The 16,438-nt window shown below is 46.4% G+C and overlaps 1 protein-coding gene across 1 annotated transcript in view; it reads left to right on the forward strand.

Moving 5' to 3' along the window:
- Positions 1–400: 400 nt before the first annotated feature.
- LOC120910458 (T-box transcription factor TBX1-like) overlaps positions 401–16,438 on the forward strand; it is a 36,839-nt gene continuing 20,801 nt past the window's right edge. The window contains exons 1-2 of the mRNA XM_040322216.1: positions 401–627; positions 12,423–12,524. Coding sequence (XP_040178150.1) covers positions 401–627; positions 12,423–12,524 — 329 coding nt within the window. The remainder of the gene's footprint in view (positions 628–12,422; positions 12,525–16,438) is intronic.

Consider the following 16,438-nt stretch of genomic DNA (forward strand, 5'->3'; position numbering starts at 1 on the left):
TTAAATGTATCACGCCCACTACCTTCCTACTTTGAATTAGGCGGGCTTACGCCGGACAATTTACGTTACGCTGGCGCAACGTAGGGAGCGAGTGCTTTGTCAATACTGCTCTTGCCTCTCAGAGTTACGTCGGCGTAGCGCATAGGAGATGCGCTACGCCGGAACAAAGATGCGCCGATCTACCTGAATCCGGGCCACATTCTTTAAAACGAATCCTTTAGACTGTGGTATGGGTAAAAATTGATGATTTTTAATGGACGGGAAGACATAACAATATTTTAATATAATTTTTTCATAAAGCATGAGGTGTTGAATGCTTTTTATTTGGTTATAAGCTCCCTTGGACTACCAAGAACTGGGATTATCGGTTCAGTGTTTTCTGTATTAAATACGTCTAAAAATGAGTCTTTATCTTTCAGACGCGCACAACGTCCATTCTGGGTGTTTTGTGTCTCCCGACATCGGCTCCTGGAGCTCATCTCTCTCAGACGTCCCTCGGCCGCCACAAGACGATGTCTCGTGTAAGAATGCTGCTTTGCGGAGTATTATGGTCAGCCTGGAGACCTCAGCACTTTGGGAGACATTTAATAGTCTTGGCACTGAAATGATTGTGACAAAAGCTGGGAGGTGAGAAGCTTTTAAATTGCATGGACTGATATTTAAAGCGGGCACAACATTAATTGAAATATCTGTATATTCTGCAATAACCACAAAAAATATAATATAACAAAGAACCAAGATATGGGGGGCCAGATTCACGTACTTGCGCTGCGGCGTAACGTATGTCATTTACGTTACACCGCCGCAATTTTTAAGCGTAAGTGCTTGATTCACAAAGCACTTGCCTGTAAACTTGCGGCGGCGTAGCGTAAATCCGTCCGGCGCAAGCCCGCCTAATTCAAATGGGGCGTGTACCATTTAAATTAGGCGCGTTCCCGCGCGGAACGTTCTGCGCATGCTCCGTTAGGAAATTTCCCGCCGCGCTTTGCGCAAAATTACGGCGCCCCAACGTGTTTTTTGAACAGCGACGTGCGTTACGTCCTTTCGTATTCCCGGACGTCTTACGCAAAAAAAAAATAAAAAATGTAATTCGACGCGGGAACGACGGCCATACTTTAACATGGATGGTCTAATATTACACCACCTAAATAGCAATCGCAAATTAACGACGGGAAAAACGGACTAGCGACGACGTAAGAGAATGCGACGAATGCGCGTACCTTTGTGGATCTATTAGTGGGTGAATGATTACCACCCTAGGGCAACCGTAATCATAACAATACTACCTTCGTGGATCGCCGTAAACAGCTAATTTGCATACCCGACACGGTAAACGACGCAAACTCCACCCAGCGGTCGCCGAAGTATTGCATCCTAAGATCCGAAGGCGTACGAAGTCGTACGCCTGTCGGATCTTAGCCAAATGCCGTCGTATCTTTGTTTGTGAATTACAAATAAAGATACGACGCGGCAAATTTGAAAGTACGCCGGAGTATCAGCAGATACTCCGGCGTACTTTTTCTGTGAATCTGGCCCGTGATTTTTAAGGTGCAAAAACATGAAAACACATAATTAAAAAAACAAAAAACACAATTTTATTGGAAACATCCAAAAAAAATCTGCATATTGTTGTCAGAAATAACCCATACAATAAATGAAACAGATGCAACTGATTGGATCTCTACATGTTTCACGATAACGATGACTTCCTCAGGAGAACTTTTTATCAGACACAGCTTGATCACTATAAATTGAAAATAACAACATTTTGATGAAATAATACAAAAATATGATTTAATAATAACAAACATAGGGGCAGATCCTCAAAGAAATTACGCCGGCGTATCTGTTGATACGCCGTGTAATTTCAAATTTTGCGCGTCGTATCTTTGTTTTGGTATCCACCAAACAAGATACGACGGCATCTGTGTTAGATCCGACAGGCGTACGCCTTAGTACGCCGTCGGATCTAAGATGCAATTTTCCGGCGGCCGCTGGGTGGCGTTCACGTCGTAATCCGTGTCGAGTATGCAAATTAGCTATTTCCGACGATCCACGAACGTACGAGCGGCCGTCGCATTTTTTTACGTCGTTTCCGTTCGGCTTCTTCCAGCGTATAGTTAAAGCTGCTATCTGGTGGCGTACTCAATGTTAAGTATGGCCTTCGTTCCCGCGTATAATTTTTAAAATTTTACGTAGCTTGCGTAAGTCGTCCCTGAATGGGGCTGGACGCCATTTACGTTCACGGCGAAAACAATGACGTCCTTGCGACGTCATTTGGAGCAATGCACCCTGGGAGTTTTGACGGACGGGGCATGCGCAGTTCGTTCGGCGCGGGGACGTGCTTCATTTAAATGAAACATGCCCCCTACTCGCCGCATTTGAATTTTGCGCCCTTACGCCGCGAGAGATACACTACGCCGCCGTAACTTACGGCGCAAATTCGTTGAGGATTCAAACCACCTCAAAGTAAGTTACAGCGGCGTAACGTATCTGACATCTGCGCCGGGCGCGGCGTAGGTATGTGGATCTGCCCCATAGTATCACAAAATTAGACCAATTTCTCAAGTGTGCAAAGTCCTGTGCATTGTTTCATAGGTCTCCATTACCTGAATGCTGATAAGTACCGTATTTATCGGCATATAACACGCACAGGCGTATAACACGCACCCTAACTTTAAGAGGGAAGTTTCAGGAAAAAAACTTTCCACAGCCGCCTGCGTATAACACGCAGGCACAGTTTACCCTCTATTTTCAGGGTAAAAAAGTGAGTGTTATACGCCAATAAATACAGTATTTTGCAATAAAATTCAATAGATTTTAGGCTCCAAAATTACAAGGATAGACCAATATGGATAATTTGGTGAAATCACAGAGAGAGGCACAAAGACGCCCCCTATTGGCCCATCTGAGAGCGTGATTACAGATGTAAGTGGTCCATATAAGACTAAACCCTCAACAAAGATAAAGTAGTTGTTTTCTGCCTACCTGTAAAAACAGTGGACAGCAATAAATTCTAGTTGGAAGATCCAAAAATTTCCAATTTTACTGTTCCACAATGGGAGAGAGAGCAAGGATAGTTTTCAACTGGATTCAGGGTTCAAAAGAACAGCCATAGACCTAGGGCCAGATCCACGTACCCGAGCGCATTGTTGCGTCCGGCGTAGCGTATCTCTGATACCCTACGACGCCGTAATTTAAAGCGTAAATTCCCGATCCTGAAAGAATTTGCGTCGTAAGTTACGGCGGCGTAGTGTAACTTTGGCGGCGTAAGGGCGCGCAATTCAAATGGATGTGATGGGGGCGTGTTTTATGTAAATACGTCTTGACCCTACGTAAATGACGTTTTTTTTTGAACGGCGCATGCGCCGTCCGTGGGGGTATCCCAATGCGCATGCTCGAAATTAACCCGCAACAAGCCGTGACGTTACGACGTGAACGGCATTCTACGCAAAGCCCTATTCGCAAACGACGTAAAAGATTAAAAATTTGACGCGGGAACGACGGCCATACTTAACATTGAGTACGCCTCATATAGCAGGGGTAACTATACACTGAAAAAAGCCTTATGGAAACGAAGTAAAAAAATGCGCCGGCCGGACGTACGTTCGTGGATCGCTGTATCTAGCTAATTTGCATACTCGACGCGGAATTAGACGGAAACGCCACCTAGCGGCCAGCGTAAATATGCACCTACGATCCGACGGCGTACTAAGACGTACGCCAGTCAGATCGAGCCCAGATTCAGTCGTATCTTGTTTTGTGGATACAAAACAAAGATACAACGGGGCATTTTAAAAATTACGCGGCGTATCCATAGATACGCCGGCGTAATTCGTTTGTGGATCTGGCCCCTAGTTTAAAAAATGGCATATAAGCTAATTATAACTACTAAACACCTTCTATAATCTTTAATAAAAATCCCCTTTTTGTCAAAAAGACTGCTTACCTTTATAGGGTGGCATGCAAGAAAAATTCCTCTACCCCTTCTGTACAGAGCCACGGTTAGTTTACCGTGGACTGGCAAACTTTTATACCCCCTCCGCCCAGTGCCGATCCTGACCACCCTGGGGCTCTAAGCAAAATTACATGTCACATTAAAGTTGAGAAGCGGGGGGGGCTGCCGAAAATGACATGAAGCGGGGAGGGGGTGTTCTACTGTCGGAAATTACATCTTACATTAAAGTGAGAAGCGGGGGGTGTTGACTTCTTACCTCTTCTCCTATGCAGCCAGCGAGTTGAGAAGCGGGGCGAGGGGCTGAAAATGACTTCTCACCAGGTGGGGCCTCTAGTAATTTGGGGGGTCCTCCGCAGCTTTGCAGGCCCCTAAGTGACTTGCATAGTGAGCCTATAGGGCGGATCGGCCCTGCGTCCACCCCCACCAGTGTGGCGGACGCAAAAAAAGGGCAAGTGTGCATGCCCGAGCCTCAACCGGAAATGACGTCAAGCGTCAATCGACACAAAACTTCCCGCGTCAAATGACGTGGACCAGGCGCAATGCTGGAAATAATGCCCATAGAGGGGCGTGGCTGCAAAAAATAGCCACCGCCCCATAATGAAGCATTACTGAACGAACGATCAAAAAGATAATCTGAACAGCGACATTTCACTATAGGGACTAGGCACAAAGGACATAAATCCATTTGCAAACTCAGATAATACCTTTTTCAAAGAACAGTGGCCCGGATTCAAGAAGCAATTGCGCCTGTGTAACCATAGTTACACAGCGCAATTGCTTACTTGCCCCGGCGTAACGAATGCTCCTGATTCAGGAACCTCGTTACGCCGACTGCAGCCTAAGATATGCGCGGCATAAGGCTTTTATGCCCGCATATCTTAGGCTGCATTCTTGCGATGGCCGCTAGGTGGCGTTCCCATTGTGCTCAGCGTATAGTATGCAAATTGCATACTAACGCCGATTCACAACGTTACGCGAGCCCTGCGTAACGCAGTTTACGTCGTTTCCGTACGGCGTTTTTCGCGTAAGGCTGCCCCTGCTATTAGCAGGGGCAGCCAATGTTACGTATACCCGTCGTTCCCGCGTCGCGAAATTTCAAATTTACGTAGTTTGCGTAAGTGATTCGTGAATGGCGCTGGACGCCATTCACGTTCACTCTGAAGCAAATGACGTCCTTGCGACGTCATTTGCCGCAATGCACGTCGGGAAAGTTTCCCGACGGAGCCTGCGCTCTACAATCGGCGCGGGAACGCGCCTAATTTAAATGATTCCCGCCCCCTACGGGATAATTTAAATTGCGCGCGCTTACGCCGGGCATTTTGCCGGCGCGCCCACGCAATTTACGGAGCTACTGCTCCGTGAATCAAGGGCAGCGCAGTAAATTTGCAGGGGCGCAGGGCAAAAACGTTGCCCTGCGCCTCCGTAAAAAACGTGCAATTGTACCTGAATCCAGCCCAGTGACACTATCACTGTGTGGAGAACAGAGCTGTAGGAGGACCCAACAGGCCCCACCCACTACAGATAGTCTGCATAAAGAAGCTACAGGAGGGGGGCGGAGACAAGACCACCCACCTTGCACAAGGAGAGAGATCAGCAGTGACTGGTCTTTATTATAGGGAGTTCCTGCACAGAGGCAAAGTTTCACACTGGATTACTGCACAAATCTGGAAGAGATGCAGGGGCAGATCCACAGACAGAGTACACCGGTGTATCTACTGATACGCCGGCGTACTTTCAAATTACCCGCGTCGTATCTTTGGTTTGAATCCTCAAACCAAGATACGACGGCATCTGGGTTAGATCCGACAGGTGTACGTCCTTGTACGCCTTCGGATCTAAAATGCAATACTTCGGCGTCCGCTGGGTGGCGTTCACGTTTTTTTTCCGCGTCGGGTATGCAAATTAGCTATTTCCGACGATCCACGAACATACGCGTGGCCGTCGCATTTTCTTACGTCGTCTCTAGTCGGCTTTTTCCAGCGTATAGTTAAAGCTTCTTTTTTGCGGCATATAGTTAGATTTGCCATGTTAAGTATGGCCGTCGTTCCCGCGTCGAAATTTGAATTTTTTCTTTTTTTTGCGTAAGTCGTCCGTAAATCGGGATGGACGTAAGTCATGTCTAAGTTTAAATATTGACGTCCTTGCGATGTCATTTCGCGCAATGCACGGTGGGAAATTTAGAAATGGAGCATGCGCAGTGCATTCGGCGCGGGGGCGTGCTTCATTTAAATGAATCACGCCCCCTAATCGCCGATTTGAATTCCGCCGCCAGAGATACACTACGCCGCCGTAACTTATGGCGCAAATTCTTCCAGGATTCGATTTAAAGCCAGGTAAGATACGGCGGTAAGATACGATCTGCCCCACACACACACAACTCCAAGAGTCAAGTAAGAATACACATGACTCTTGTATTAAACCAATAACTGCAATCCCCGAGTTCAGCTTTAAAAAAATCTGGCATGTTAGTTATTTTTTTGGCATTAAAATGTGCATTTTGAGAATTTAAAATTAGCCTACTAACATGAAAGTTGAACGCTTTTTCGAATGATTTTCTAACCATGTATGGCCAGATTAGGCATGGGTCAATATGCATGTGAGCAGCTTTTCATTAAAACCTAACTTCAGACAAGGGGCCAGATTCACATACATTTAGATAGGCGCAGCGTATCAGAGATACGCTACGCCGCGGTAACTTACTTTTGAATTATTGGAATCCACAAAGAATTTGCGCCGTAAGTTAAGGCGGCGTAGTGTATCTCTCGGCGCGTAATTCAAATCGGCGGGTAGGGGGCGCGATTCATTTAAATGAAGCGCGTCCCCGCGCCGAATGAACTGCGCATGCTCCGTTTCTAAATTTCCCGCCGTGCATTGTGCTAAATGACGTCGCAACGACGTCATTTTTTTAACTTGGACGTGAATTACGTCCATCCCTATTCACGGACGACTTACGGAAAAAAAAAATTAAAATTTCGACGCGGGAACGACGGCCATACTTAACATGGCAAGTCTATCTATACGCCGCAAAATAGCAGCTTTAACTGTACGCCGGAAAAAGCCGACTAGAGACGACGTAAGAGAATGCGACGGCCGCGCGTACGTTCGTGGATCGTCGGAAATAGCTAATTTGCATACCCGACGCGGAAAACGACGCGAACTCCACCCAGCGCGCGCCGAAGTATTGCATCTACGATCCGAAGGCGTACGAAGCCGTACGCCTGTCAGATCGAACCCAGATGCCGTCGTATCTTGGTTTGAGGATTCAAACTAAAGATACGACGCGGGAATTTTGAAAGTACGCCGGCGTATCAGTAGATACGCCGGCGTACTCTCACTGTGGATCTGCCCCACGATGTTTTAAATATAAAATAAAAACAATAATAAATTAAAGCAGGAAGAAGAAAAAAAGAGCTCATCCTGCAATACTCACCTTCAATCCAAAACTGTCCCCTGCAGTACCTTTGCACCACAAGATGTCCATACCCAAGACCTGGCCATAAATGACCGGGCAATGCCAGAATCCTAATGCAATTGCTGGTTCCCTACCAGAATAAGTGAAATCTCTGGAATGGCCTGGAATGTTTATAAACATGCTGCAGTGAAGACTCATTCACCCCACCTGCAGTGACATGCATTTTTTCTGTACTGGATCAACATAGGTCACTTCAAAACAATGGCTTTCTATGTGCCTTGTTCACACCACAAGGTTGAGTACCGTATTTTCCGGCGTATAAGACGACTCGGCGTATAAGACGACCCCCTAATTTTCCAGCCAAAATGTTGGTTTTGGGATATACTCACCGTATAAGACTACCCCCTTTCCTACTAGTCATGCCTCGCCTCACGGTGCCACCATTACATGCCAGACTATGCCACTACATGCCAGACTGTGCCCCATTACATGCCAGACTGTGCCCCATTACATGCCAGACTGTGCCCCATTACATGCCAGACTGTGCCCCCATTACATGCCAGACTGTGCCCCATTACATGACCAGACCTGCCTCGTTACATGACCAGACCTGCCCCATTACATGACCAGACTGTGCCCCATTACATGCCAGACCTGCCCCATTACATGACCAGACTGTGCCCCATTACATGCCAGACCTGCCCCATTACATGACCAGACTGTGCCCCATTACATGACCAGACCTGCCCCATTACATGACCAGACCGTGCCCTTACCTTATCCCATGCGAATCGCGGCCGTGTAACCTAACATCTTACCTTACCAGAATCGCGGCCGTACGATTTTTCAAAAGCCGAGGACGAGAGGGCCTCCGTGATAGGCGGACACTAAACACAGGACGAGAGGCCCTCCGTGATAGGCGGACACTGAACACAGTGCCTCCTGGGAAGCTGATTGTTTCCGCCTATCACGGAACAGAAGACGTCGGAGGCGCGGCTTTTGAAAAATCGTACGGCCGCGATTCTGGTAAGGTAAGATGTTAGGGTACCGGCGTATAAGACGACCCCCGACTTTTAAGAAGATTTTAAGGGGTTAGAAAGTCGTCTTATACGCCGGAAAATACGGTATATGCATTTCAGTGCAGAGCTCTCACGGAGGTCAGCTGGAGAAGGATGGCCAATCTCCTGGATCTCCCATATGCCTAGAAAAAGCAAATTCTGCCGGATGAGCAACTCCGATTCCAGCAGAACTCCCAACTTGTTCTGGACCATAGCCCCTTGATTATCTTCACCCAGAGGGGGAAGAGGAGTGCCCCTTACTTTTCCCCTTTAAAGAAGCTACCATAGTGTAAACTCTGTTACATTCCTGTCTAGACGTGGCAGGGAATGATGCAGTTTTTTTAAAGGTCAGAATGGCAACAGCGGAGCCTCTGAATGGTGTGGAGTGGGGGGGAGGTGAGGGATCTGTTGGGGAGGTGATCTGCCATGCAGGTGTGGAACCTGCTGGAGTACTGATCTAAAATGGAGGTGAGTGGTCTGTTTGGTAGCTAACCTGTCATGAAAGTTATACACAACCGTTTTTCGTGACGTGGAAAATGCCATTTTTTTAAATGGTCATTAAAAACGATCGTGTGTGGGCTCCAGAGCATTTTTCTCAACGTGAAAAATGACCATTAAAAATTTAGACCATGCTCTAATTTTTCTCGTCGTTTTTCACGTTGTCGTTTTTCACGTCGTGAAAAGCGGTCATGCGTAGGCTTTAACGACGGGAAAAAAATGCGTATGCTCAGAAGCAAGTTATGAGATGGGAGCGCTCGTTCTGGTAAAAATAGCGTTTGTAATGTAAATAGCACATTCGTCACGCTGTAACAGACTGAAAAGCAGGAAGACTGAAAAGTGCGAATCGTCTCTCACCAAACTTTTACTAATACAAAATCGTCAAAAGCAGCCCCAAGGGTGGCGCTATCTAAATTGAACTTCCCCTTTATAATGCCGTCGTACATGTTGTATGTCACCGCGTTTTGCTCGAGCATTGTTTTTCACGATCGTGTGTAGGCAAGGCAGGCTTGACAAGAATCACGTTGAGAAAAACATTGTTTTTTCTAGGACATTAAAAATGGTCGCGTGTACGCGGCTTAAGAGATCTGCCGGGGAGGTTCTGTCTAGGAGATAAGAGATCTGCTTGAGACATGATGTGCAATGGAGGTGAGAAATTTGCTGGAGAGGGGATCTATGATAGATCAGCAAGGGGAGATGATTGGCAGGGATAAGAGGGATCTGATTAGCTGGGGAGGCATGAAACTAATAATCAGAAACACAGTGGGCTAGATTAAGGTACGAGATACGACGGCGTATCTCTAGATACGCCGTCGTATCTCTGAGTGTGCGGGGTCGTATCTATGCGCCTGATTCTTAGAATCAGTTACGCATAATTTGACTAAGATCCGACCGCCGTAAGTCTCTTACGCCGTCTTATCTTAGTTGCAATTTTACGCTGGCCGCTAGGTGGCGCTTCCGTCGATTTACGCGAGGAATATGCTAATTAGGTAGATACGCCGATTCACAAACGTACGTACGCCTGGCGCATTTTTTTATATCGTTTACGTTAGGCTTTTTCCGGCGTAAGGTTGCTCCTGCTATATGAGGCGTACGCAATGTTAAGTATGGATGTTGTTCCCGCGTCAAATTTTGAAATCTTTACGTCGTTTGTGTAAGTCGTTCGCGAATAGGGCTGTACGTAAGTTATGTTCACGTCTAAAGCATTGACGATTTGCTTCGGAATTTCGAGCATGCGTACTTGGATTTTTTTTTACGAACAGCGCATGCGCCGTTTGTTAAAAATTTCAAATACGTGGGGTCACACTAAATTTGGATAAAACACGTCCACATCATCCAAATTTGAATTAGGCGGGCTTACGCCAGAGCACATACGTTACGCCACCCTAACTTAGGGCGCAAGTTCTTTCTGAATACAGAATTTGCGCCCTAATTTACGGTGGCGTAACGTATCGGAGATACGTTACGCCCGCACAACATTACGCAGGGCTATCTAGCCCAGTGCCTTCATTTCTTTCCACTGGATACACAGTCACAGACTCTCCAGTAGCGGAGTCATTACTCACACAGCCACAGGATCATCGTCTCCTTCCTTCCGACATCCGCCAGGCTCCTCTCAGTGAAGGAGTTGCAGACTCACACCACAATAGGACATCTGGACTCTTTCCCACTAATTTCCTCCTGGCACTCTCCAGTGAGGTTCTGCAGATCAAACTTAATTCTATGATTTAAGCTTGCAAATACCCCCCCCCCCCCCAGCCTAACTTTGACCTTGACACAGGGATCTCCTTCAGCAGTACTGCATCCAGGAACTCTGCAGCTGCTGCCTCAGACTATTTATTAGCTTTCCAACCACCTACTGGGCTCACCTCTCCAGGGATTGGTTGAGTTCCACAAATATGCAGGCTGGCTGCTCTGTTGTTCCTCCCACTATAGTTCTAGAATCTTCTAAAATACAGTGGGAAATAAACAGAGCAGCAGCCTCTGAGACACCGAGCAGCCCTTAACAAACAACCCCTGCTCCACTGATTACAGAGGAGCTACAGTAGATAAATTTACTTAGCAGTCTACACCACAGTAAGAGGGTGTTAGATTTCCTTGGATGCCTAAGCCACTAGAGGATTCAGAAGTGACCTTGGGGTCCGAGGAATGAAATGTAACGTTACGCCGGATATTATTTGAGAGTTAGGATCTCAACTGCGGAGACTACTCAGTTTCGGACCCAGGTTTCACTCTCTTGTGTGCAGAGAGATTGGAATCCTACCATCACAGTCTCAGTCAAGAAACATGGCGCATATTCCTTCATAGGCGCCAGTGAAAACTCAAACAAATAAGTATAAAGTCCAGGTAGAACTGATACTAGTTAAATGCAGAAGTAGCCGAGGCAGGGCAGTTCACAGGATAGCAATGCATAACAACATCAGGGTACTTGCGATACTGAAGTTAATGATGCAGACATAAGGTCAGGCTCCAAGGGTCCAGCAGGCAGTGGAGATTCCTGGTCCAGGTCAGGAAGCTTTAGTTCCAAGCAGGTGTGTCTGGATACCAAACCGACAGAGGCGTTGTGTCAGCCAAAATAAAGGAACACTTCCTGGTTAGTGCTAGGAGCTTAAATAGGCCGCCCAGCAGCTTAACAGGAAGTCACAGGCTAATTAGAAAGAAGGAAGTAACTATAGTTGAACTTCGAGTGAGAGACTCTTCAGGAAAAAGGTTTGGGAAGGAAGTAACGGATGAGAGTTAACTGGGAAAGAAGCACAATTGTATTTAGTGCAAAATTGTTCGTGAGACGTTACATGAAATGCAATGTGTAAATGTGAATCCCAAGACTTCTGCAAGTGTGGAAGGCCAAATGCGCCTACAGTCATTGCAGCACCAAAAACCGAGGCGCTGTATGAGAAACGGGCTGCTGGAGAAGCGGGTCTAATACTTCTGTTCAGGATGCCTGTGTCCCTGTAAGAGAAGAAGTGTTGAATGCCTAACTTATCTACAGAGGTATGACAGGGTCTCTTTCATTGATATACACTAATGCCGCGTACACATGATTGTAAATTCCGACAAGAAAAGTCCGATGTGAGTTTTTGGTCGGAAATTCCGACCGTGTGTAGGCTCCACCGGAATTTTTCTGTCTGAATTTCCGCCAAGAAATATTTGAGAGCTGGTTCTCAAATTTTTTCGACAAGAAAAGTTCTTGTAGGAAATTCCGAATGTCTGTATGCAAAAAAAACATGCATGCTCTGAATCAATTCGATGCATGCTCGGAATCATTGAACTTTTTCTCAGCTCGTTGTAGTGTTATACGTCACCGCGTTCTTGACGGTCCAAATTTGGTGTGACCGTGTGTATGCAATACAAGTTTGAGCCAAGATTTTTTGTAATGCAGACTATTTCATCCTTACAATTTTGTTGATGTTCACTTTAATTTTAAGATGTATTCCTGAATTTCAGAAATAATCTGCCTTTTTTTTTTCTTTTTTTTATATTTCTCCGATATGTTAAGGCGGATGTTCCCACTTTTCCAGATTCGCATTTGGGGGATGGATCCTACCTCTGAATATTCCCTTGTTCTGGATTTCTTGCCAGTGGGTGACAAAAGATACAGGTAAACAGATCAATGAGTAGACCATAGAAATTCATTTAGTTACCGTATTTATCGCGGTATAACGCGCTCCCGCGTATACCGCGCACCCCTAAAGTTGCCCCGAATCCTGTGGAAAAAAGTTTTTTGTACTTACAGTTTTGGTGTCTTGCGCGGCGTCCATCGGCGGCCTCGTCGGGTCCGGTGTCCGTCTGCGGCTTCGGGTGTCCTCTTTCTCGGGTCCGGCGTCCTTCTGCGGCTTCGGGTGTCCTCTTCGTCGGGTCCGGCTGCGGCTTCGGGTGTCCTCTTCGTCGGGTCCGGCGTCCTCCTGCGGCGTCCTCGCGTCCTCCCCGCTCGTTTCCCGTGCCGAGTTTGAATACTGCGCCGACATATACAGAGCGCAGTACACTCGTGTATTGTCGGGCAGGCTCGGCAACTCTCGCGCTGACGTCCTGTACGTCCAGGACGTCAGCGCGAGAGGACCCGAGACTGCCCGACAATACACGAGTGTACTGCGCTCGGTATATGTCGGCGCAGTATTCAAACTCGGAGCGGGTATCGGCGTATACCGCGCACCCACGATTTTGCCCTGATTTTCAGGGCAAAAAAGTGCGCGGTATACGCCGATAAATATGGTAATAATTCTTAGATGCAAACTTCTCTCATCTGCGCTACCCTGGTAAAGTCAAGAACCCCACAGTGTTACTATGGCCAATAGCTACAGTGCCTTGAAAAAGTATTCACACCCCTTGAAATTTTCCACATTTTGTCATGTTACAACCAAACGTAAATGTATTTTATTAGGATTTTATGTAATAGACCAACATAAAGTGGAACATAATTGTGGATCGGAAGGAAAATGATAAATGGTTTTCAATTTTTTGTACAAATAAATATCTGAAAAGTGTGGCGTGCATTTGTATTCAGCCCCCTTTATACTGATACGCCTAACTAAAATCTAGTGGAATCAATTGCCTTCAGAAGTCACCTAATCAGTAAATAGAGTTCACCTGTGTGTAATTAAATCTCAGTATAAATACGGCTGTTCTGTGAAGCCCTCAGAGGTTTGTTAGAGACTCTTAGTGAAAAAATAGCATCATGAAGGACAAGGAACACACCGGACATGTCAGGGATAAAGTTGTGGAGAAGTTTAAAGCAGGGTTAGGTTATAAAAAATATCCCAAGCTTTAAACATCTCACACGGCTCTGTTTAATCCATCATCTGAAAATTTAAAGAGTATGACACAGCTGCAAACCTACCAAGACATATTCGTCCACCTAAACTGACAGGCCAGGCAAGGACAGAATTAATCATAGAAGCAGCCAAGAGGCCCATGGTAACTCTGGAGGAGCTGCAGAGATCCACACTCAGGTGGGAGAATCTGTCCACAGGACAACTATTAGTCGTTCTCTCCACAAATCTGACCTTTATGGAAGAGTGGCAGGAAGGAAGCCATTGTTGAAAGAAAGCCATAAGAAGTCCTGTTTGCATTTCACGAGACACCATGTGGGGGACACAGCAAACATGTGGAAGAAGGTACTCTGGTCAGGTAAGACCAAAATGTAACTTTTGGCCTAAAAGCAAAAAGCTATGTGCATCAGAAAACTAACACAGTACATCACCCTGAACACACCACCCCCACTGTGAAACATGGTGGTGGCAGCATCATGTTGTGGGGATGCTTTTCTTCAGCATAGAGAGGAAAGCTGGTTAGAGTTGATGGGAAGATGGATGGAGCCAAATACAGGGCAATCTTAGAAGAAAACCTGTTGGAGTCTGCAAAAGACTTGAGACTGAGGCAGAGGTTCACCTTCCAGCAGGACAACGAACCTAAACATACAAGAATATTCATGTGTTCATGTGAATATTCATGTGTTGTAAAGAATATTCATGTGTTCGAATGGCCTAGTCAAAGTCCAGACTTAAATCCGATTGAGAATCTGTGGCAAGACTTGAAAATTGCTGTTCATAGACGCTCTCCATCCAATCTGACAGAGCTTGAGATATTTTGCAAAGAAGAATGGGCAAAAATGTTACTCTCTAGATGTGCAAAGCTGGTAGAGACATCCCCAAAAAAGACCTGCAGCTGTAAATTACAGCGAAAGATGGTTCTACAAATTATTGACTCAGGGGCTGAATACAAATGCACGCCACATTTTTTTTCAAATATTTTTTTGTAAAAAAAATTGAAGATCATTTTCCTTCCGCTTCACAATAATGTGCGACTTTGAGTTGGTCTATCACAGAAAATCCCAATAAGATACATTTACGTTTTTGGTTGTAACATGACAAAACCTGTAAAATATCAAGGGGTTTGAATACTTTTTCAAGGCACTGTATATTTAAAAGCCTATCCCTTGCCATTATGCAGCAGAGCTGGACTGCTGTGTTCTGTGTGTAAGCAACGTCCCTTATTGTGAGTTAGAGCTAGAGCCCTTCACTTATCAAAGCTCATGCCACCTGTTTGTAGGCAGGTGCAGTAAACTTTCTGCACTGCAGGTGGGGCTCACCCACAGTGGCCTTGCAGCTGGAGAGGACACAAGAGGAACCTCTATGGTTTCCTGGGTCACTGGGGAAGCTCTCCAGATTGGATGCTGCCGCTGATGTGACTCTGGTAGCCATCTTGGCTCATGTAGAGCCCATTTAAGGCTCCGGGTTCCAGGTTTGGCGTGCTTTATGTGAGTAAGTTGCGTAGGAAAAGATATTCCATCTGTTAAGGACAGTACTAGTGGTAGGGAAAGGTTCCTGACAAGGGAAAGTGTAGGGTTGCAACTCCTCTGACATCCTCCCGCTTGGGTACGCGACAGCCTCCTGCTTGGGCATGAGACAGCCAGGCCACATTCTGCCCTTTTAACAGTCACTGTCAGTTCATCTGAGACCTGCTCTCTCACTGCTGTTGAAAACCATGAGGATTCCCACTTGGTTTGTTGTGAACTGTTACTGCATTACTTATTTCCACCTGACTGTGTGAATTATTGCTGCTGCCCCCCACCTACTGTATATGATGAGCAGAGGACTCTGGCTCTATGTCATGTCAGGTGACAGATACACACCGTTGAATTCAGGAGTGCACAACTAAGGTAGTGGACCCTACGACTAACTGCTGTGGATGAAACTCTGGGTGGTTCTGGAAGACAGGTCCACTGGAGCACCAACACGGATCCCAATGAGAGCTAGAGCATAAGATTCCCCAGGGTGCAGAGTCTAAGAGCCAGCAGGTGTTCACCAGAGCCTCTAGTGGGGAGGATGTACTATGCAAAAGAGGAAAGATATGGACAGCCGCACTCCAATTTCTTAAAAAGACGTGCCCTTTATTGGGTAAAGGAAAAATGCACTACAGGTATCAGCACACAGTGGGAAAAACAGCTGACACGTTTCGCATTGGATATCAATGCTTAGTCATAGCTGATATCCAATGCGAAACGCGTCAGCTGTTTTTCCCACTGTGTGCTGATACCTGTAGTGCATTTTTCCTTTACCCAATAAAGGGCACGTCTTTTTAAGAAATTGGAGTGCGGCTGTCCATATCTTTACTCTTTTGCATATCCCGTGCATTGCCTGCACCCATTGGTTTCTGAGTGGACATTGATTGTTCTAGTGTGCTCACCTGGAGCGGCAGCCTTCCTACCTGGTGAGGATGTACTGCGCTGCAACTGGCTCCAGGTCGCAGCCCCCAGACTCTCCCAGCTCATGGTAGGCTACAGGAGTATAGAGAGGAAGCAGCAGCCCAGGACAAGGGATAGTCAGAAGATAACCCAAAGGTCAGGGCAACTAGAAGACAAGGATAGACAGAGAACACGCCAAAGGCCGAGGGTAACAAGCAGGCAGGGATAGTCAAAGAACAAGCCAAGATCGGTAATGAGACAGATGTAGAGCACACAGCAAGCAGGAGACAGGAAACCAAACACACAATATTGCTTGGCAAGGCAGGCTTGGA

The sequence above is a fragment of the Rana temporaria genome, chromosome 8, assembly GCF_905171775.1.
Source record: "Rana temporaria chromosome 8, aRanTem1.1, whole genome shotgun sequence".
NCBI lineage: Eukaryota > Metazoa > Chordata > Amphibia > Anura > Ranidae > Rana > Rana temporaria.